General features: G+C 40.5%; 1 protein-coding gene across 1 annotated transcript in view; it reads right to left on the bottom strand.

Moving 5' to 3' along the window:
- Positions 1–6,272: 6,272 nt before the first annotated feature.
- LOC117488165 (NACHT and WD repeat domain-containing protein 2) overlaps positions 6,273–23,657 on the bottom strand; it is a 41,197-nt gene continuing 23,812 nt past the window's right edge. The window contains exons 5-8 of the mRNA XM_034136959.1: positions 17,546–17,767; positions 16,698–16,824; positions 13,815–14,404; positions 6,273–10,589 (exon numbers count right to left, since the gene is read on the bottom strand). Of these exons, the coding sequence (XP_033992850.1) occupies positions 6,705–10,589; positions 13,815–14,404; positions 16,698–16,824; positions 17,546–17,767 (4,824 nt within the window). The 3' untranslated portion in view covers positions 6,273–6,704. The remainder of the gene's footprint in view (positions 10,590–13,814; positions 14,405–16,697; positions 16,825–17,545; positions 17,768–23,657) is intronic.

Raw genomic sequence — 23,657 nt, forward strand, 5'->3', positions numbered from 1 at the left:
TGTTCTCTCCAGTGAAAATATTGAACATCGAAAGAAGAGAGTGGCCAAAAGTTATAATAATAAAACATTTAATATTGTTTTATTTTTGAGGAAATACAATTGTTTTGGTTTGTTGTAAAGAGGGGGATAAGAAGATACCACTCTCACATCTTTCTGTTGAATATGAACAACCGGAAGACTGTTAGCTTAGCATGCTAAACACATAACCTCCCGTGAAATGACGACTTGTTGCTTTTACACTTTACATATTAAACAAAGTGGTATGAGTGAGTAAAACCTTAGTTCAGAGCAAGGCTAGTTGTTTCCCCCTATTTCCTGTTTTTATGCTAAGCTAAGTTAATTGTCTCCTAGCTGCAGCCTTGCTCATACCATGCAGCCATGACAGTGGTACCAATTCAAGTTTAACTCTTCGTAAGAGAGTGAAGAACATATTGACCATGTCCATTGAATTGAATATAGGGAATTTTGCGTATATTTCAAGAACTTTAATAAGAGTTGTCGTCTGTTAGCTTGTGATTATGACTGAATCTCCAAAACAGCTGCTAAATAGGTTGTGTGGTTATATTGTTTTCTCAACTGCTATTTCCAAGTTTTGAAAACTTCAAACTAGCTTAAAACGAACACATACTTTATATTGGGTGTGCATGACCTCAGACTAAATCTTAATGTTCGTCACCTTTTGTTATTTAAATGATTCTTCATACCAACAACATGTCATTTTGATTCATTGTAAAACATTGTGTTAAACATCCTCATTGTGCTTTGAAAGTGAATTGTCAGTTGGGAAAAAAAATGATTGGACTTTGATATGTACTGAGTGAATCATTCCTGGACAGGTGCCAGTGTCTAAAATCAAAAGAGAAAGACAATCACGTCACTGTAATGATTAATTCACGATCATTAACTGCGATTGTTTGTACCCATTACCATGTTTAATTACCTTAACTTTCCTGAACTAAAGTTAAGGCGTGTGGCGCAGTGGACTAGTGCGTTGGTGTTCGGATCAGGGGAGCACAGGTTCAAACCCCACTGCAGTCAGCATGTCGTTGTGTCCCTGGGCAAGACACTTCACCCCAAATTGCTCCTGTGGGGATTGGCCACAGTATTGAGTATATAAGTCGCTTTGGATAAAAGCGTCTAACATGTAACATGTAATGTAATGAACTAAAGATAGAAAATCTGAAACGCTACTGCGCAAAGTGGAAGCAGGCAAACGGCTCTTCCGAGAACTTCTTGTGCACCTGCAATCAAAATAGAACAAGGACGCCTTGACATAGGAGTCTCTCCTCCCAGCATGCTTCAGAGGAATTAGGTCAGGGCCTGTTGTTCTTATCTTTTCCAAACTGGGGTCTAGCTTTGAGGCAATGGGGGAAATGTGGTGGAAGAAAGCAGAATAAAAGGAATTAAATGAAGGACGATTGTGTTTCATTGATCGGATTTAAAATTCACCTCACAGACAAGGAATGGTACTTTGTCTTTTGAGAGGCTTAAATTGGTGTAATTTCCCCGTGCACACATCCAGTGGCGTTTTTATATGTACAGAAGTGGTAGGGCACGAACAACTTAGATGTGTATATATAAGCTTCTGGTACTTTTTTAAACACGTAAACAAATAGCTGTAGGCTATCCATGGTTCCGATATTATGACCTCATCACCGCGGTCACAATATCAATCGATCCAGCAGAGCAATAGCCTATAGGCAAAACACAGAAGATCAACAAAAGATATGACATAAAATGAACTTACCAAAGCTGAAGTAGATGGTCAACTTCATTCATTTTCTTTCCGTTTTACTGATTTTAATCGCTATAAGCTGCTCTCTCTCGTCTCCTCTTCACAAACAACTCAGCTCTCTGAATTATGAGATGACGTTTGGTAGGTATGTCAGCACAGTGCCCCTATGGTGATTATTTTTTTGCCGCACACATTGAATAGAAACATACTCTGAGCATGCGCAGTGTCGTTTTTACAGCAACCATTCGCTTAGACAGTGAGAGAGAGGTGCTAGATCGGGGCTTGACCCACGTCACTCAAAACGGCTCAATAGGCACACTGTAGACACTAATTGGAAGAACACAGACTAAAACAGCAATGTACAGATGAATCAGATGATTAAACATGATCTTAAAATATATTTTAAGATGTATTTTGTTTGCATTTATTTGGAATTATTATTTGAAGTACTTTCTGCTGACACTAGCCCCTAATGACCAGTCGCCACTGCACACATCCCGTATTTGGTGAAAGGCTTTTAGTTAGACAAACACGCACTACTCAAACAACCACAGTATTTTTTTAGTGCTTATATCATCAAGGGTTTTTCTCAATCCTTGAGAAAGGTTTCGTCTTGGCCAGGGGGAGGAAGAGGGGGAGATATAGGTGAGTCATGGGTTCGACATTGCTGAAAACACATGTTAGAGTTAAAAAAAATACAAGGATGACAAAAGGAGGGCCTTGGCTTATAGAGTAAATGCAGTTGACAATGACCAGGCTATTTTAGGGCTGAGTAAATAAGAGGCAATGACATACTGTAATTAGGGCTACACCATTTGGGGAAATAATCTAATTGCGATTTTTCTGACAGATATTGCGATTGCGATTCGATTTGCGATTTTCTTTTTAAGCGACCCAACGGAAGTTTCTTGTAAAATGCGGCCATATCTCCGGCTAGGAAGGTCGTATCAACGTGCTCCCGTCTCTAGCACCCCCGCAGCCCGAGCTACGAGTGAAAGAACTACATTTACATGAAACTTCCGTTGGGTTGCTTTAAAGTCAAGCTTCAGTTTAAGATTCACCCTGTAATAGATGTAAAACATGTGATGGAGCATTACTAACCTGACTCAGATGGTTTGTTTCACCAAACCATCTAGGAAAGCTCCGTTGGAAGCCATTTGGAAAGGGCAGGCACTTTCAAAAATACTTGGCAGGTGATTGGATTCATCTGTTTATCACCTTCTATCATGGGCCACTTCTGATTGGTTAACAATGGCTGGTACATGTGGAGCACAGCACTTCTGATTGGTGTGGATGACTGACACACAAGATAAAAAAAAAAGTGACATTTTTTTTTTAATTGCATTATTTCAAATCGCGATTTCGATTTAAAATCGATTAATCGTTCAGCCCTAACTGTAATACCTACTGTAGGACGCTCACATTAACACACACCGTGACCTGTGCAGACCTCCTGTTCAACAAACAAGTGGTGTAATTATATGTCTGTGTGGCGCTGCAGGTGGAATGTGCCAGTGATAGTCAAGCCCTTGTTGTCATAAGGACTGTAGGCAGCCCCAATAGCCAACAGACATGAGCTCACCATCATTACAATGAGAGGCGTGACCAAGCCCGTCACCGCTACGGACCTGATGTTGCCGTGGAGACAGGACACACACACACACACACACACACACACACACACACACACACACACACACACACACACACACACACACACAAACATATACTACCTCACACACACAGATTGGCTTAGAGTGACACCACTGGGAAATTAAAACGGTAGCCCAAAGCAACAGGCTTTTATTGGCCAATCACAGCTTGATTCTGGATGTGTTTGCTTTGCAACTTTGTGTGTGTGTATGTGTGTGTGTTTGGCGCAGAGGGCTGTACAGGTGCACTGCACACACACATCGCCTAATTATGATGACAATGTCAGCCAGTGTTGGAGAAATATTCACCACGCTTGTCTGGCATTCGGCATCAAGCGCAGAGGAGCAATTACTGGCCTATCACATCATTTTACAGCTGTGTGTTTGTGTGTGTGTGTGTGTGTGTGTGTGTGTGTGTGTGTGTGTGTGTTTGTTTGTTTGTGTGTGAGGCTGTCAGCACTGTCAGGGTTTTCTGACAATGGGAAACAATATAAAAACACATGAATGACCTGTTTTGCAGCATGCTCTGCAACTTAATTTAAAGCAACGGGTACGTCAGGACTTGGCTAGCCAATTAGAAGAGAGTTTTCTCTTTGCATAAGTTATTGTCTATTTAATCAGAGGCAGTTATTAAAATGCTTTCATGTCTAAAAGTAGAAACATGATCCCAAGGTTTTTTCCACAACCTCTAATTAAAGTGAAACGCCCGAGGCAGTGCAGTGGAGGCAAAAAGTGAACCATTTTATTACATTAAAATGTTTCATACAAACGATGCATACACACTAGTTTCATATTGCTTCAGACATAAGTTTCTTTTCTGTTTGAACTCCAGTTAAACAACTCTGTAACAAAATGTAAGTACAACATTTATGAAAATATAAATCTCTAAACAGGTAAGTCAGTCCTGACAATACAAAGAATACAATAGAAACATTCATTATACCAGTATTTCAACTATGAGTTGCAAACATGTAAGTTATTAAAAGTCATTCAAGTTACTTAACATACAATAATACCGTTTACTGGCTTCCATATGGACACATTCAAATATACTCTTAAACTGGCATTCCAATATATTTCATAAGAGGACTCTGTTTAAACTTTTTTTTAGCAAAGATAGTACATCGTCTCCATCATAAACATAATCACAGTAGAACACTGAAACGATTTGGTAACAATATAACTACAGTACAAGCCTCAAAAAACAAATGAGACAGTCAACAAAATAAAACACAAACTATAATCGGGACTTTGGCAATTACATAATATATATATATATTTTTATTTTTTATTTAGAAACTCTTGAGTTGAAGAGAATTAAAGTACTTTAAAGCTTGATGCTGCTACCCGGGTTTGAAATTATTCAAGGGCCATTATCTCAAAAGTTCAAAACTAGTAAACATACAATAAGATGGAATAGCCCTTCAAAAGTATATGTCAAAGTGTAAGTGTGTTGTTTTCAATCATGCCTGGCAGATGATTCATCTCATCAGAGCTCAAAATTGCGTTTTGGGTTATTACAGACATGCTTTTAAAAGAAAGATCACGGAACAACCTAATAGATTAACTCTTTGCAGCAGATTGTCAGCGAATCAGGTTTAAACAGCCTTTTTTTATCCTTTCATAATGTTCCCCGTCACATTTATGGGCTCATATAAGGGTAAAACAGATTTAGATCTTTTGAAACATGTATACATACAGTATACAATACTGCAATGTGAATTTGTAGGAAAAATATTCAGACAGTCTATATAATATCTGTTTAAAAATAACAGTAAGTTAACTCATAGACTCAGAAAAAAAAGTTTTTTTAATGTTTAACCTCACAGTTGGTTTTATTTTTTAAATAATATTATTATTACTAATATTTATTTTGAAAGCCAAACATTTTTTTTGCATCAAGATTTTTCCTACACATTCACCAACTTGCATCTTCAATGCAAAGTTATATCCACAGGTAAACAAACTGACACAAAGTTTGGGGATTTTTTTTAAATTCACAAATGCAAAATCTTATTGACCCTTATTTGATCCCATACATTTTTTAAACGTCCTGTCTCTGCTGTCAAGTGTTTCTTTTGTATTGATACCAAAAATATAAAAAACACTGTCACATTTCAAGTGAGTAAGCTATAGCCTCCAAGTACCTAGATTGCCTGCTGTATAGTTTTAAGGCAAATCCAATACCTATTTTAAGACAACTCTAGATCACTTTAAACAATTTACACATTTCATATGAATAAATCTACATTTTCTCACAAACCACTCATAAAGTGCTTCCACCTACCGTCTAAACCTGTAAATATATTCACAATGTGTTTCAGTGAAACATTGGGCTAATCTCGTCCTTTTCTACCAGAACATTTGAACACACTCCACTAAACCTAAAGCAAGTACACTGGTTAAGGCGTGAATGTGTATGGTGCTATGCTACACTATGCTCAATAGTGGTGCTTCCCTTAAAACTAACAGCACAAAGACTGATGTAACTGCAAGTAAATGCACACCAAATGTACGTAAACTGCTCCAAGAAATCTCTACACCTATCATTACAAAGAGCAATGCCATCGATCTCTCGCGCTGTTGACTGTATTTCAATACACTGATCGTTTAGATTTAACATCAATGCAAGTGTTAAGTAACTGTGTGTATACTGTGTTTACAAATTCCCTGCATTTTCATAAATCTTGTAATCCGCACATAAAGAACATTTTAAATTCCAGGCACTCACTTTGATTGCATTAAGCACAACATAACATTTTTAAGGAGTTGCACAAATTGCAGCAGCCAGAAAGGGATATGTACATATGTTCATAGTTCTTCCTTTTTTTTGTACAGTACCGACTGATACAAACATAAATTTACTCTTAAACATTATGGCTTAATGTGCACGATGTAAATAAAGAAAGTGTACAATGAAAGTGGCTAAGATCACTGGAATGGCTTTGAAAATGTTTGACCGAGACATTTGAATAGTAACTTTGTTCTTCAAATGCAAAAGGACACATAATGGCAAACTAATACCTCACAGAATAAACTTTTTTCTTCTTTTCAAAAACATAGTATTTTTCTAACAGTCTTCGTGTGTAAAACAAACAGGAACTGTATCATATGTTGGAAGTAAGTAATACATAACTCGAGTGCAGCGTAAAACGGTCGGCCCATTAACTACCCAGAGGGCTGACATCTGCAGCTGAAACACGTGGCTGTAAACAAGAATCAACTGCAACCCCAGAGATTCTAAACTTTCTCACATATCTCCACTTCCTGTCCTAACTCCACCTGCTTCTCTAATCTCCACCTATCACTGCGGCAGTTCACTCTTTTTTTGTAGGCGTGGTCGACTCACCCTCAACAGAGTCGGACACGTTGATAGGGCTGTCCCTGGAGAACACCTCGGTTGATTCCCTCCAAATGCAATCAGCAACAGTCTTAAAGGAATGGTTGCCACATTTTGGCCGCACCTTTTGCGAGGCATTGTTGACAATCTGTCGGCTGTTTGAGGTGGCTATCTTTATCTTGAGGGCAGCGTCCACACGATCCACTACTGTGTATGTGCCGATGCTGCCGTCCTCGAAGCCAATGATGATGTTAAGTGCTCGCTGGGAGAGAGACAGGAAGGTAGGTGTCTTGTACAGGGAGCATGTGCCGATGCTCTTACCATCAGCAAGGCGCATCACGATCAGATTAGATACGACACCAGCTTCATCGTCTTCATCACAGTTCCGGAAACAGATATACACTAGATAACGTCCATCTCTTGATAATTTCTGACGCCAAATTATACCAGCAGCATGGACAAGCCGCAGCTTGCCGCTGTGAAGATCCAGGACATTGATATTCTCATCGCCTTTGGAGACAATCCCTAATTTCCCATTGGGCGAGATCTGGAAGTCCTCTAGATTTTTAAGGAAATTGATTGGCAGCTGAACTCGCCTGCAAACAGACTCATCTGCCACACTCCAGATGATGACGGTCTCTGTCGACGTGATGAACACCACACAGTCAGGGCAGTCAGGAATGAGCTTGAAGTTGACGATGGTAACGCCATCATCACAGACAAACTTCTTGGATACGCTGCCCGACCAAAGACTGACAGCAAGGAGCTTATTTTTGGTGGCTCCCACAAGGAAAGTGTTAGCTGTGGTGACCAGTGCATTCTGGAGGGTGACTAAAATGTTGCACACTTTGTGGCCAGTCCCAAGCCTCCAGACTCTGGATGCATTCTGCTCGCAGAGGGACACCACAAACTGGTCGTTGTGGGTGATTAGCAGCTGTGATATTCTCTGTCCATTGATGCGGAACATGTTTTCTCCAGTACTGGTTTGCCAGATGTACTGACTGGACTTGTCATCTGAAGTCACCATGAGATCCCCAGAAGAGCTGAGGACACAGTTCTCTACTATGCCCTCATGCTTAAAGACTGTCTCAATAAAGCCGGTGTTGAAGTTCCACTTGTGGACAGCTTCAGAACCGTCCATTGTAAACACATAATCCTCTCTGCCGGACAGCTGCAAGGTCTGGATCTTCTTGCCTGTTTTGTCAATATTTGACATGGCGGTGATGATATCAATGTCCCAAACAGACAACACCCCACTGCTGGCAACAGAAAGGAGCAGGTTGTGATGGGCTGATTTGATTAGTTTGACGATAGCCCCTGAGACCTCAATAAGGCTTGCCATGCACTGTCCACTGTCCCTTCTCCAGACAAAGATAGAGGAGGTGTTCTCCATGGAGGCCACAATGCTTTGTCCATTCTTGGAGAGAACAGCAGCGACAAAGCGTTCAGTGCGTTTGGCTTTGAACTTCTCTACCATTTTCCATACTTTTGTGTCCAGAACCTCAATACTTCTTGCCTTGCAAATGAGAATGGAGCGTTGGTCTTCAGATAACTCAATGCCCACCACTTCACTGTCATCCCCTCTACAATCGTAATCCTCCATCAGACGTGTGTTGGTGATATCTTTGGTGTTCCATACTGACAAACTGCCTTCATTGTCAACCATCACCATTTGGTTAAGGGTGTCCAGAACTAGAATGGACTTAACAAATCCCCCAGAAAACTCAGAGGTGACAGTGGCCAACTTGTCCCCATTTCCCAGATGAAAGATGGATGTAGTGTTGAGGTACTGGCCACAGAAGGCATACATTCCATCTGGAGAGCACTGGACACAAGTCACCTCATACCAGCAATGGAACTGGTAGAGAGGCCAACCGTAAAGTAGGTCAATAACATTGACATCTTTACTAGCCTCAAGCCAAGCCAAAGCATGATGGGTTGACAAGGTAAAACCATTGATGAAGGCCACCCCACCAGCGACACCACTTTGCTTGGACCCCTTGATTTCAACCTCAGATAAAAGGCAGGACTTGTGATTATCATAGATGAGCAGCGTGTTTTTGGTTGTGGCCACGACCAGATACTTTTCATCAGTGGTTAGCCTGATTCCTAGCACAACAGATTTGGCTGTATCTATCTGTCTTTGAAGTTGTCTGCTCTCTACATCCCAGGTGCTGACAGACCCATCTTCGAGGGCTACAAGGACTATGTTTGGTGCTAGGGTTGGCAAGATCTCCACAATCTGCATGTAGCTAGAGCACAGAGGAAGCCTCTCTGGACTGTATGTGACGTCCATAGAGGAGTGTAGAGGCACGATGGAGCAGTACTTGGGGCCATCTTTGTCACACTCCAAGAGGAGGTGTCTGAGCTTTGGGAGGGAGGTGACAACTGGCAGGAGCCTTTGCTGCAGTTCTGCAGACAGTGATGCTGGGTTCTTTAGCACTTTTAATTTGACGCTACGGAGAGTTGTGGCGAGGAACTTCAGTTCTTTTTCTTGGGAATAGCTGTAAGCTAGGTCAATGTCTGTTAAAGCTTTGTCAAACTGGCCAATCTTGATCATTGTGTAGAGCCAGCTAAAGTTCATGATGACACCAAACATGAGGTCATCAGTGCGCCCACTCCTGGTTAGGTGGTACACCAACTCGGTCATCTTCCTATGGTTGACAAAGAAAATGTCAGGCTCCAATAGATTGCACTGAAACACCCACGGCTGCTCTGGAGTCTGCCTGTCATACGAGTACTTGTCAGATGATGTTTTCTCATGAGACTGCTGATTGTGGGGGTTTTTGTGAACAGATATATTCAGGGAAGTGAAATGGTTGTTGTCGTAGGTGAAGATCTTCTTTCTGCCTCCTGACCATGCCCCCAAGAAGTACTCAGCTAGGAGGCTGTGCATTTGATGGACGTCTTCCTCGTTGCTAAGATACAGCTTCTGGGCAATGAGATGTAGGTGTCGGTTGGCCCAAACCATCAAGGTGACGTTGCGTACCTGACGTTCCACCAGATAACCATACAGCTCCTCTCTAAGCCTTGCAACCAGATCATAAGAGATCCTCAAGGGGTTTTTGAGGTATGTTGCCACAATGACATCGCCAAGAACTATATTATCAAGGGACAGAATATCCTCCAGCTCCACCTCAGTTAGCCCAGCCTTGGCCATGGTGATGTATCCTAATGCTCGGAAGACAAAACGTTGGCCCAACTTGTTCTCCACTGAGTAGAAGAGCTGTTCTATGCTTTCATGCACTGTGGAGCATAGGGACCTGTCATCCACATCTTTGTGAGACCTCCAATGAACTACTTCTCTGTAGATGAGGTTGACAAACATTGGCAATGTGCACTTGGCAAGTGCCTCATTGACATAGATCTGTTGGCCTGAGGTGACCTTTCGTTTCACCCCTAGCAACTGCTGTTTTAATGTTTGACTGCAGACCTTGCGATCCCTCTGGACTAATTCCACATAATTCCTCTCATCATGGACGAGCTGGCGAAGTTTCTGCAGGATACCATGTTTATTGGGCAATGTTGAGACGACAATGCGGACTGTCCGAGGCAGATGTATGGGAAGCCACCACAGCTTGCGGACATCATCGCCATCTGTAAGCTGCTCCAGGGCATCCAGGACAATGACCAAGGGCCTGTGAAATGTGGCTTCCCCTAGAAGGTTGATCAGGAGCTCCTTCATCTCCTGGATTTGTGTAGGCAGAAAGTGAATCAGGCAGCGGTAGTTTATTGCAATCTGTTCACAAATGCTCTGGAGGAGGCTGCGTAGGTCTGTGGAGAGCTGGCTTGAGCCAACAAAACGGACAATAACCACTGGGTCGGTTTCAGGGCCCAACTCGTTCTGCAGCCATGTGTACGCCTGAAAAACAATGAGAGATGATTGTTAGAATATGTAGAGCTCTCTCTTTAATATTCTCTATTTAATGTTCCATATTTGAATGGCACAGTTACATTGAGTTAAAAAAAGTTTGTAAACTATAAATCTTAAGATGGAAAACATGTTTTTTTTTCGCATTTGCTTTGAGTTTGTACTTGTAAGGAATGTACTTGTGTTCGGTTTGGTCCGTTCAGAAAAACACAGATAAATAATAGATTTAATTCAATAACTACGAATATTTGTCATCATGTGTGACACTCTGTGAATGAGCACTACCCCAATTTTTGAGGCTTCATTTGTATTAGGGCTGTGCGATTATGGCAAAAATCCTAATCACGATTATTTTGGTCAATAATTGATATCACGATTATTAAAAACGATTATCCATTTACTTTGAAAACATCCATTTATTGAAACAAAAATGTGAACAGTATGTTTTTAACAGTTGATTACCCTGAACTTTAAGTATAATTCAACAGAAAAACCAAAAAAAAATTAAATAAAAAAAAAAAGAAATTACATTTTTTTTTTTTTTTAATAAAAATAATAATCGTTTTATTTCGATTACGTTGTTTTCGTAATCGTTGCAAGCCAAAATCGTAATCGAGATTAAAATACGATTAATTGCACAGCCCTAATTTGTATTATTCATGAATTCATTAAATGGCCCAGCTGAGATTTCTGGAAACATTTAGATGTCATTTGGCACAATTAGGGCAATAGTAACGCCAACTCCACATTTAGCTGTGTTTGCACGTGTGAGAGACGGGGACAGAACGAATAAAGACCCATTATCTGACAGTGGATTATTTACATTTAAAAGAAAAATATCATGTTACATACATTACATTTAATACAGCTACAATGTACCCGCAGAACAGAAAGGCAAGTTCATAGAGCTATAAAATGGCGAATTCAAACATCTACAGGTAGCATATGATCTAACAATAGCTTTGTTGAATCTGCATACCTACAAGCCAAACACCCACTTTTACAATCAGACATAAATGAAAGTCTACAAAACTTTAATTAGCCTGACTTTATGTGCAGTAACTGCCAGACATCACCATGGGCCCCAATGTCTGCAGTCTCTGGAAACTCATTCCTTCATTGGCAATATTGTCTAACTGAGCCAAAGCAGCCATTGCACCGTTATGAACCAGTTTACTACCTACCGCTGCATATTGTGCTATAATAGTCTATTTAACAACTGGTGTCATACATCATCCTGATTGTGTTTCTCTTATTCGGCACCTGTGTACAATTTGGCTGATGATATGAAAACAAGGCAACCTAACACACCTGTTATCTGCAATACAAGTCTCTACTGAAGCCTAAGGCTATGTGTTACTGCGCTAAACTTAGAAGCTCCAAAATAAATACCTCCCAATTCCCTTTGAAAATCTGACATTCTTGATAAAAATCCCGGTAAATCTGTACTTGAAGGGAATCAGCTTCTGAGAGAAAGTTGAGCAAACGCCTACTTCTTTTCTATAAACGCATGCAGTTTTGCGTTTTGCTTGTGGATTTGCATCAAAGTTTTAGGGCTCATTGCAACTGAAGGAAACAAATCCCACACATGTTTCATGACATTTTGACATAGATTCCTTCTGTTTCTGTGGACTGGTTTGAATTTGATATCAAACACAAGCTGTTAAATCTCCGGGGTTTATGTGATTCAAACCACAGTAATGCGTGAATGACACCATGTGGTGCTGTCCAAACAATTCAACAGCACATCTCTTCTTTTAGTCAACCTTTAATCTAATAACATTTCCTTTAAACAACATGGCCGCATAGGTTTTAGTTTTAAATGTTAACTCGCTGTGAATGTCTTACAGTAAGACTTATATACAGTCCAACTACAGACAACTTAATTCCACATGCTAAAGCTTTGATTCACATCCAACGCTTGGTTCATCTTTATCCCGTGATTCTGGAACCAATTATTTTATGATCTAGTATTTTTCGTTTGATTATGAAAATATAAAAAGACTGGACTAAATGAGAACTGGAAAGCCCACTCACATGCTGTATGTGTATTAGTGTAAAATGTTTGTGTGATAAGTCAGTAGGCTAATCTGTGTGGGCAGCTATCATTTAAATTAGTTTTATTCTTGTGATGTTAATGTGCTGGTATTTATATATCTAAAATATGTACTTTGATCTGTTTAATAATTGCTAGTGTGATAGGGACTACTGTACGTAACGTATAAGTGTTCTTTGATTGTTTTGTGTTTACCTTCCCAAGGACTGCAGATTTAATTGTGAGAATTATAAATGGCTGAAATCAATATTGAGATTTTTTTTGCATTTCTGGTAATTTCAGGATTTAGACGTTCTCTTTTCTGTTAACAAAAATGTGTTTCCGCATGAGGACACATTCTGTTGTAGCAGAATAAGCCTGTAAACATATTTGGTTGCAGAATTCGCATGACTAATTCGGTATGAAATATCACTATCTTCTCATTTCCTCTTTACCCTGCTCCATGCTCTCATACACACCTCCTCCTCCCTCACTTCACTTATCTTGAATCCACTGTATGAGCGTGTACATTGAGATATTTCACTTTCACTATGACGTCCCCGAGGTAATATAACGCTAAAGTTTAGGCTTTGATCATTGTGTTATTGCGTAACATTTGATACAACCACGCAATGAACTTGGATGATATGAATGGACTTACTATAAATGAGGGCACTAACACAACGTTTATGAGGAAAGGTTTGGACAGGAGGGGTAGATCTGTGGGCTGGTGCTGTGTGATCTTGGCTAGGTGTGATCTTAATGTAGCCGGGCAGCCAGATGGCACGCACAAAACCAGAGAACAGAGAACAAGGTTGTGCATAAACATGAAGCATTCACTTTAAGAAACAAATTGTCCACGACCTTTGTGATAACTCTACAGATGTTCATGTTCATGAAAAAGCAGACCTGTGCACAGATGTGTACAGTTTGTAGGAAATTAAGAGGCATGGCAATGGACTGTCTTTTTGGCAGACACACAGATGGTCAAGCAATCGTTTGATGAGAAGAGATGAACAGTTGCACGCCCCCTCACACTCCGCGGCACAAAGATGGACACATGCTCAGATCAGACAGACAGAAGAGAACAAGCGTGAAAACACAAGGAAAAGAGCGATGGGAAAGGCACAAAAGGAGCAAAATAACACCACAATTTTTTTATATTTTCTATTTTATCTCACCTGTTTGGCAACTTCAGATAGCAGCAAAGTCTTTCCCGTGCAAGGTCCCCCGAACACCACTAGGGGGCTCGTTCTGCTCCCCTTAGACGGCATGATATACTCTTGTACGTAATCCAACGATTCCGACTTGAAATCGTAGAGTTCTGCGTAGCTTTTACAGAGCGACAGGTGCTGCAGGATCTCGTCGTACAGCGGGTCGGCCTCCGTGCCGAAGTTCTGCTGCACCGTGGCCTGAATGATATCCACCATGTCCTCGTAGAACTGTTTACACAGACCTTCTACGTAGTGGCTCTCCACTTCCTGGGAGTAACCGAGCTTCATGTCGCAGTGAGTGACGGAAGAGTAGACACGGAGGTTGGAGGCGGCGACGACGGTTGGGATAAACTCGTCCCGTATCTTCAGAAGGCGCTCGTAGGCTTCCTGGTTGCGCATGACGCGATCCTCGCTCACCACGGTGTCCATGTAGCGGGTCATCTCCGGGATTTTAGCGAAGCGGTCAAAGTTGGCAATCTTGCGAATGTAGCAGACACATTTCTTGAGAAAGGCAGGGGTTTGCTTCCCAAGGGCGAAGTCTAATTCATCCTCCAAGGCTGAAATAAAAGAAAATACAACGTTATGTTAACCTCTCCAAACTTCCCGGCTTTGTGTTTGGTACATTATATGCCGATAAGGACTATAATGTACTACTTTCAAAGGTAAATGTCCAACAGATGTAGGGTTTAGATTCCTTTCAGGAGCAAAGCCCAACAGATAAGAAGCTTTTAGCCTCCGATTAGATTCTTGAGCCTTATTTAAGACGAAACAAAGATGATAAAATCATATAAGCTAGCGCCACTGAACTGTATCTAAGGCTCGCCAACAAAGAGCTGGCCGACTGAAACTTTGTAGTAAAGCTCACATGGCGACTTGCTAATTAGGTGGGAGAGAGAAAAGTGTGAAAATAACGTTTTTTTCCTATTTAGTACAATGAAGCTAGCTTAAACCCCAATTAAAGTGCACAACATCTGCTGTTTCCTGACACAAAAAAGGGGCTTCTTTTTCATGTTGACTTACAAACTTGCAATTACTTATTTCTCTTTGTGTTATTCTTTATTTCCTCCATGAGAAAAGCAACATGCTGTGCCCGCTTTATACGAACAGGAGCAATAAAACAAGGGCTTGTCATCGGAAACCTGGTAGAATATTACTTAGATCATCTCGCACGATGACAGCCCGAGAAAAGAACAAGAGATGTCTTGAAAGATGAATTCTCTCCTGTCCAAACAGTTCAGTAATAACTGGGAGATCCCAAATGGAGTCTTTTTCAAACAAGAGCTGATATGAAACATGTTACAACCTCAAAGGGTGAAAATAAAGTGTGGAAGAAACTCTTCAAACGTCACATTTTCTGTTGCTGTCACCGTTTACACCAGCAGAAATATGGAAGTATTGAGAATAACCGTTAATTCCATGTTTCCATGTTTCCAAGGAGATTTGTGGGAAAATAATAAGTATTTTTGGAATCAGATGAATGGCAAATTGTGACTAACACAACATAGTGATTCAATAATAAGCCTTTTAATCACACAACATGTTGCATAATAACCTTTAAAAAGTGGACTTCTAAAGTCACAAAATCCTTTCTGTTTTTACCTGTCATTGCAAAACACTGTTTGGATTCATTACTGAGAGGTGAACCTACAGTGCAATCGATCCATCTCTGTCATCTGCTGAGCGCGGGCTGACACATCCTGATTGCTTCTCATTTCTTGTTGCATTTTTAGTGACAAGATTGCAATCTCCACAACAGCCCCACTTATTAACTTTGTGGCCTTTGCCATGTGAGTTGTTTTTCCTGGAGGTTAATGTTATATTTAAACTTTTCTCATACATGATGATAGCAAAGGCTTTCTTTTTTCAGATTAGAAAGACCCATGTACATTTTCTTTTAACTGGAGAAACCCTTGGTAGGATTTGTAAGATGACTTTGTTATTTTATCTACTGTAGCAACTAAGACTCCAACTAAGAATTATTATCATTATGGATCAATTACTTATTAACTTTCAGATAAATTCATGTGTTTGGTCTATAAATTGTGAAACATTAAAGGTGGGGTAGGTTCAGAAACACTTTTTGTTATATTCCATGGAATGCTCTTAACATCCCGATAGCAATGAATATCTTAAGTGCTTTGACAATAAATACATAAAAAATGTCATCTGTGGAAGCCGTAGCGCTGTAAAAAGCACGACCAATTATTTTCATCAATCGGCTAAAATAACTGGATGGCCTACCTGCCTGTCAGCCTTCCATCTGTGCACAAACTTATCTCGTGCCCTCATTGGTCATGTGCGCGTTCGTGTGTGTTGGAGGAGGGGCTCTGTAAGGAAGTCTGAAGGAAGGGGCAGATTTTTTTCGGCTGCGTACTTTCAAATTCTAGCGCACTCGAGCTGGTTTCTCCATTCTTACCTACCCTACCTTTAAGAAAAAATACGTTTTGAGATTGCTCATCTTGTCTGAACATTAGTCTATATCAAAATGTATTCTGTTTAATATCATAGCATAATAAAATGGAGCAAATATTTACATTTGTGAAGCTAAAACCCGTGGATTTTTCAAGATGTATGACTAAAAAATGACTTTAACAATTGATAAATAACAATGATAAGTTGTCAAATTTTTGAATATTTTTGGGTCGTCTTAGTGAAATAATCAACTAATCATTACGCTCAAAAAAGGAGAGCTCCATGCATTCAGAGCTTGACATTAGTATCATAAAATACTAAATGCCAAATAACTGTTTTATTTAGTACAAATGTCTAGCACCAAATGGAAAAACCAGAAAGATAAAAGTGAGCTTCCCATCAGAAAAGATGTGACATTATAAGAAAGAGTTAACTAACCAGAGCAGAGGAATTTTTTGGCCTGAGGGCACTTCATGGTCCCTTTCTCCTGGAGCTGCAGCACCGCTGTTCGGAAGATCTTCTTGATCTCCTCCGACACATTCCTCCAGGCCTTGTCATTCTTGGTCTTGGCTGCGCTGCTCGACTCCATCTAAACAGGAAGAGGGCCGACACACATCACAGTTTACACAGAGCACTCTTCATCATGTACTGAGAGAATGTGGTTAACCATGTCTTGTGCTAAAATATACTGAAACAAAGGGAATATTGTTCTCTGTGTCAAGTGAGGAACATTGATTTAGAATCAATGCTTTATGTAGGAACGTTCCTTCTGGCTTTTTGGGGGGATTCTGCTCATAGTAGGTGATTTAACAGCTTCTACAAGTAGGACACTTTCATATCCTAATGTTTGTAGTATCATAGATTGTTGAAGTGTTACACTATCCTACAATCTACAGTTTTTATGGCTTTTTATGACTCAAAGCTCAAGGCAACGTTATCGTGCCGTTTTTTTTTTAACAAATCTCTTTCACATAATTTATTGTCCCTATAAAGATAAGAAGTTGAAAGTCAGAAACTAAACTCTTTTGTAAAGAAATCCCTTTTACAGCGTAGTTTGCTACTTTTTCTTGGGCTGTAAAGCGTGTTATAGAGAGCTCAAGGGCTGTCTGAGATTAAACTTCTTTCCACACAACCTCCAAACAAACTTGCTTTTTCTTTTTCTAATATAAAATAGGTTTCTCAAGGACAATTTAATTCATGCACCAACAATCTCTAGGACAAGAATCCTTTAGCGCCACTGTCAAATCCTCTATTTATTAACCTCTACAGTACGTGGGTAACACAACATTTGAGGAAGCACTCACAGAGTTCTGGTAGTTCTTAAGCATTTGGGCTTTGGGTTTGAGGTAGTATGCGGGTGGCACTGAGTTTTCATCCCTGCAGTACCACTCCTCCAAGATGTGTGTGTCCATCCCCGCCTCCACAGCTGCATCCAAGATCATCTCAAACTCCGCCGACTCCACCTCCCCCGGCACTCGGATGCTGCCGTACTTTTCCCCCACAAGACCCTGAAGAGAGGAAGGATGGAAAGAAAAGATGGAGGGCAGGGAAGGTGATGAAGAGAGAGAAAGGAAATGCGTATAATTACGAGCCTTCAAACCGTTTTAGGGCTCTATTTTTTGGATCAGTGGTGCGGGGTGAATACTGGAGTCGCTGCACACAGTGCGATTTATTCGAGGCAATTTTAGAGCCACAGGGCGCAACTGGGGTGGTGTTGGGAACTCCACCAACCAATTTGGATTACAGCTGCCACCGCAATCCCCACTGTGTGTGCACTATGGTGCATACTGACAGCTCTATCTTGGGTGGAGAAATGCTACACCACACCATATGTACATTTTAAACATTCTTAAAGGGGCCCTGTTATGTTTTGAGGTTCATATTAGTATTTATTGCCTCTCCTGTGACATGTCTCCATGCTTTAATGTTCAAAAAGCTCTTTATTTTTCTCATACTGCCTGTGCTGCAGCACCTCTTTTCACCCTCTGTCTGAAACCAGAGCCCAGTCTGCTCTGATTGGTTAGCAGGCCGGCTCTGTTGAGTTTTGTCAACCGCTTAGATATGTCCCGCCCCTTAGCCTATCATGTACAATGTGATGGAGCGCTAGCCAATCAAAGTGCGAGTGTTACACTGTGATCGTCGTCAAATGTGTTTGGACAACGTACTATGGTTGTTGGATAAAAATGCAATCTTCCGCCATACGTCACACACTATCACGTACATATCGCAACATAAACATATCTAAACAACAGAAAATGGCAAAGGAAACGCAACATAAGATCCGTAAGGGGTTAACAGTTTGAATCTGTGCGACAAAACTGATTCCAAAATTATACTTTTAAAACTAAATGATGATATAAATGAGGATATATCTGATCAATTACCAAGGAAGCAAATTTACAATTTAGATCAGTTATTAATGGAGTCTCTATGCCAATCCCTGCTCATAATTCATTGTTATCATTAAGAAAGAGCTGATTTGTTCTGCTGCGGCACAGCCAATGTTTTAATGACACACTGTTATGTAAAAGACCCAGCCTTGGCCACATTTCCAAATGCTCATTCATTAGTGGTATTAAGGGAATGACCAGATTTGCTTTATATATAGAACAGATGGGACTGTTTTACATACAAGGAAATGAATGCATTAATTAAAGGGAAGAATGTAGGTTTGTTAGAAGACTGTGACATTTGATTGAATTGCGCTTGATTGCTGTAAGTTAATGTTTTTATAGTCACTACCACTGACATCATCATCTTCATTGTTATACATCAAAGCCACAAGCGCTCTCCACAATCTCTTTTTTAGTCAGAAACTAGAACACTCAACACAGTAGATGCGTAATTAGGCATCATCAAATTAAATCGTGGCCTTTTCATCCCACTATTATCTCCCACTCCACATGGCATATACTGTAAGCTCCAATGAGTCTCCATTCTTTCCCCTTCGGCATCTACGCACATGCTTTTTGAGTGACAGCCCCTTCAATACCGTCAGAGATGATCTGGGCCATTTCCTGGCTCCATCCCTGACGTGCTCTATCAGTCACATTCGAGGACAAAGGGTGCAGAAAAAGAAAGAAGAGAATCAGTGGAAGCCCTCCGCTCCATGACCAGCTGATCTTTACTCCATGTGTCGTAATTCAGCTGAAGCCTGGGGGTGAAGATGTGGAGCGAAGTGAGGGACGAGCCAAAAGACCGTGAGCTCCGATGAGCAGGAAAACCACGTTGGTTTGCTCACGGCAATGACGCTACAAAGCCATTTCATGTTGGACTCCTCGTTCCCTTGGCATCCGCAGTGGGAACAGATGCAGAGAACAACCGGAATCGGCCGATGGCATGTGGCACGGTTTGTAGTACTGCCTACTCTCAGAACCTACAAACGCCCAGGGTGGATTCACTTCACATTCGTGCTGTTTCATGGCACACATTTCAGGTTCATTTTGTGGCTTCTTTTGGATTGAGAAGATAGTTTTCATGTGCAGTATCAGTTGGTTTGGAGGAGGTGTTATTTTCAGATTGGGGATTGCATTTTGGATCCAAACCCTTCAATTTCATTATATAAACAACCACTTATCAAGTAAAATAAGACATTAAATGTATATTCACTGCGCCAAAGGAAGAACAACTATGATTAAAAAAAGATAAATAACCCCATGCATATGAAAGTATCTGCAGTATAAATTCAGGGTTGAAAGAAAAATGATGGTAGATAATAAACAAACCCCTTGTGACAAGATTACTCATGTACATCAGATTAAACAAGAAGCCTCATGAGAAAAGAGTGCTAATTTAAGTACAGAACATGATCTAAGAGTATCTGTTAGACAGATAATACACAAGGAAGGAAGGAAAGGGATTCCCTTCGGTGTGTAACTCTCTGTTCTCTCTTCTTGTCAAAACAAATAGTTTAATAGATAACTAGGGCAGACCGCTCACTATCTGCAGTTGTGATTGACAGGAAAGGTCATGAGCTACATTCAAGCCAAAATGTTTAAAGGGGCAGGTGCACGTTTTAACTCAGGAAGGGATAAGACACTGCATATGTGTGATGCTAAAATATTATTTTCAGTATTGCTTATATTCCCTAATATGAATCTAACACACAAGAACAAATGTACCTTTCATGTTTGAAACAATGGGCCTTGATTTCAGCAAATGAACCCAGAAGACTTCAATGACACCCAGATGTTATTAGCTCTAACTAGCTTACTTGCTAAAGTCAAATAAATCATGTATCGAGGTTATCTATTCATTTTAATCAACTGCCTTCTTTTGATGTGCTTTGTTAAGAATGATACGGATTATTGTTTGCATCAAATAGTTTGATTCTCTTCAAGTGTTATAAGAAATAAGAAATGTGATAGGATAAGGGCTAACCAAAGTTCAAGGCGAATCAAGAGCATACACATTTTAGACTACACTTGTAAATAACTTAAGTAACCTGTAACCCCACATACAGTATGAATGCAGTTAAAACGCTTCTTTTGGCTTTTGTAGTGATGCTGGGTGGATATATAGCTACTATTTTTTGGTATTAAGCTAGTTAGCCAGACATGCTAATGTCCCCACTTACGTATTAATTGCTGTTTCAGGGAGCGTTCATGCAAACAGTAAGTTACTGAGTGTGTTGTATAGTGCCATCAGTTCATCAGTTTTCTTCATGGGCCAACTAGTGATGTCCTACAATTTTAATTTCATATTTAATTTAAATATGTTGTGAAATAACAAAATATAAGACAAGCTTTTGTACATGCTCATAGCTCGCCAGCCATCTGTGGAGAACCACGGCAGGGTGCCTCGCTCGGGTCCAAACAAATCTTTAGATCTTCTAAGGACCTGTGACTTGGCAGATTTTCAAACCACCGGCTGCCCCGCAAATGACCTCCCCCCCACCCACTTTTAGATGGCTTTCTATGACTCATGGTGCTGCAGTGAGGTGTCAGTAGAGGACAGAGGCACTGGGCTAAACTACAGTAATGCTGAGAGAGAGACATACAGTGTGTTTGTGTGTGTGTGTGAGAGAGAAGTTGCTGACAAAGTCCCTGTCAGGTTGCCTTGTGGTATTATAACAGGATGAATTAAGTGGCTGAGTGTGGAGATGTAGATTATGATAAAAACAAATGGTGTCCCCTAGAAAAATGACAAAATGAGGTGTTCAAATGCTAACACACACATCAGCAGCCTGCAGAGTAATCCACTGTCACCTCTGTCAGCTTACCAAAGCTGAACTGTAAAATATGTCCAAATATTTGTTGGGTATTTTTAACATCTTGAAATTAGGACATCTTAAGTGGATAGCAGTGTTACAAGTGACAAGCTGCGTGTTTATATGTCTTTTTTAAGAGGAGAAAGGGGTGTGTTTAGAAGTCCTTATTACATTTTAGGTGCAAAAACTGCAATTCCAGTTGAAGCCTCCCTCCTCCGCCTCCCTCCCCCTTCCGGTTTTTCATTCTTGGAAGGGGTTTTATACTCCCGCTAAGTGCACTTTATCTGATGAGCCAGTTGAGTGAGGCGACTAAGATATTGTACACAGCTACAGTACGAATCCACAAATCAATCACTCACGCAGTCAATCAATCAATGAAACACACAGTCAACTGTTCGGATATTTGCTGCGTAAGCTTTGGCACCGCAGAGGGAGAAATGGCTCTACAAAGAAACAGATGATCTGATCAGAGAAATGTTTAATTTCCAGTGACACCCAGTCACAGAGCAGTAGGCCCACCCCATGCTACATAATGATATACAGTACAGTATGCCCTAATTGTCATAGAAGCCTTTTCTGTTTGTTTTGCGAGAAATCAATGCAGTAACAGTCTGTACTTGCATAAAATGATGCCATATTCCAATAAAAGGAAAAGGCTAGCAATAATGTTTTTCTTCTTACTGTCAGTAAAAATCATCAAAAATCTATCGTGGTCCCCATATAGCTTGTTTATTTGTACTATAGACCTATAATCTATTAAAAAACGCATCACTGAGCCTCATCAGTGTTGCACTGGGTGACATGTTATGATTACATTACATTACATGTCACTTGTTAGACGCTTTTATCCAAAGCGACTTCAAATCAAATCAAGTTTTATTTATAAAGCACATTTAAAAGCGATTTTTGGTCGAGCCAAAGTGCTGTACATGTAATAAAAACACATTACTACGACTTACATACTCAATAATGTGGACAATCCCCACAGGAGCAATTTGGGGTGAAGCGTCTTGCCCAGGGACACAACGACATGCTGACTGCAGTGGGGTTTGAACCTGTGACCCCCTGATCCGAACACCAACGCACAACGCACGTTTCCCATCAGAGAGTCAATTGTTTTAGTGAATCCTGCATAAACCATTTTGTTGCTTTAAATACTCACAAGATTCCCAACTGTGTATTAATCCACTGCAGAAACTACTCCTTTTTTTCACTCCTTGTTTGAGTAACGTCTTAAATCGTCAGTGCCTGGCTGATTTAGCAAATGAATGGACCTTTTATATAAATGAAACCCCAACTCTCGAAGATTTACATCTTCAGTCGGAGCAAAGTGGATTGGGGCTGAAAGAGCTGTAGGGAAGTCAAAGAAAGTATCGAAAGATGGGCTGAAAACCATGTTGATTTCAGTCGCTTTTACGGAATGTAGTGACGTACAATAACTTCGTTTAAACATCAAAAAGATCAAGAAAAATTGGTGTTCCAGAAGCTGTCAAAAGGATATGATTTCATTTCATTGTGTCTATCAACAGCACAGTCAGAATGAGTATGTTGTGAGGATGTGCAACAAAGCTTCAATCTGGCGAAAATACCAGGCTTGAATTCTAACAATCTTTGCCCAACATGTTCAACATCTCCCTTTCGTTCAATTATTATTATCAATAGTGTTTGCTGCATTCAAGAATCCGATTATAAATATATTTATTTTGAACGCCTACTTTCACTGAAGACTTCCAGGCTATCACGATAGCAGTTACATCATGTGCTCACTGGAGGAGGACGTAAGAGCTACTGTATCCTTGACTCTCCTCTAACATGCAGTAAACCTTCTATATGGCCAGTAGAAAAAAAAGAAAGCAGAAGAACTGGATGAGCATGCTGTTCGCCGATACGCGTCCTTGAGGCATTTATCAAGTTTTACTACATGAGGGAATTTGAGACTGTTGGAAAGCAGAACAGCGTAAAAAAAAAGAAAAAAAAACAGTCATGGCTCATTGTCATGCTTAATCTCCTGGTCAATGACACCATCACCATGCCAACCCCTGCGATCGCCATGGAAACGGGCTTTATTGCATCGACAGGTTAGAGAAAAGCCCCCCCTCACCCACCAGGTGTGGTGTGTGTGTGTGTGTGTGTGTGTGTGTGTGTGTGTGTGTGTGTGTGTGTGTGTGTGTGTGTGTGTCTTTAACAAC

The sequence above is a fragment of the Trematomus bernacchii genome, unplaced genomic scaffold, assembly GCF_902827165.1.
Source record: "Trematomus bernacchii unplaced genomic scaffold, fTreBer1.1, whole genome shotgun sequence".
Classification (NCBI taxonomy): Eukaryota; Metazoa; Chordata; class Actinopteri; order Perciformes; family Nototheniidae; genus Trematomus; species Trematomus bernacchii.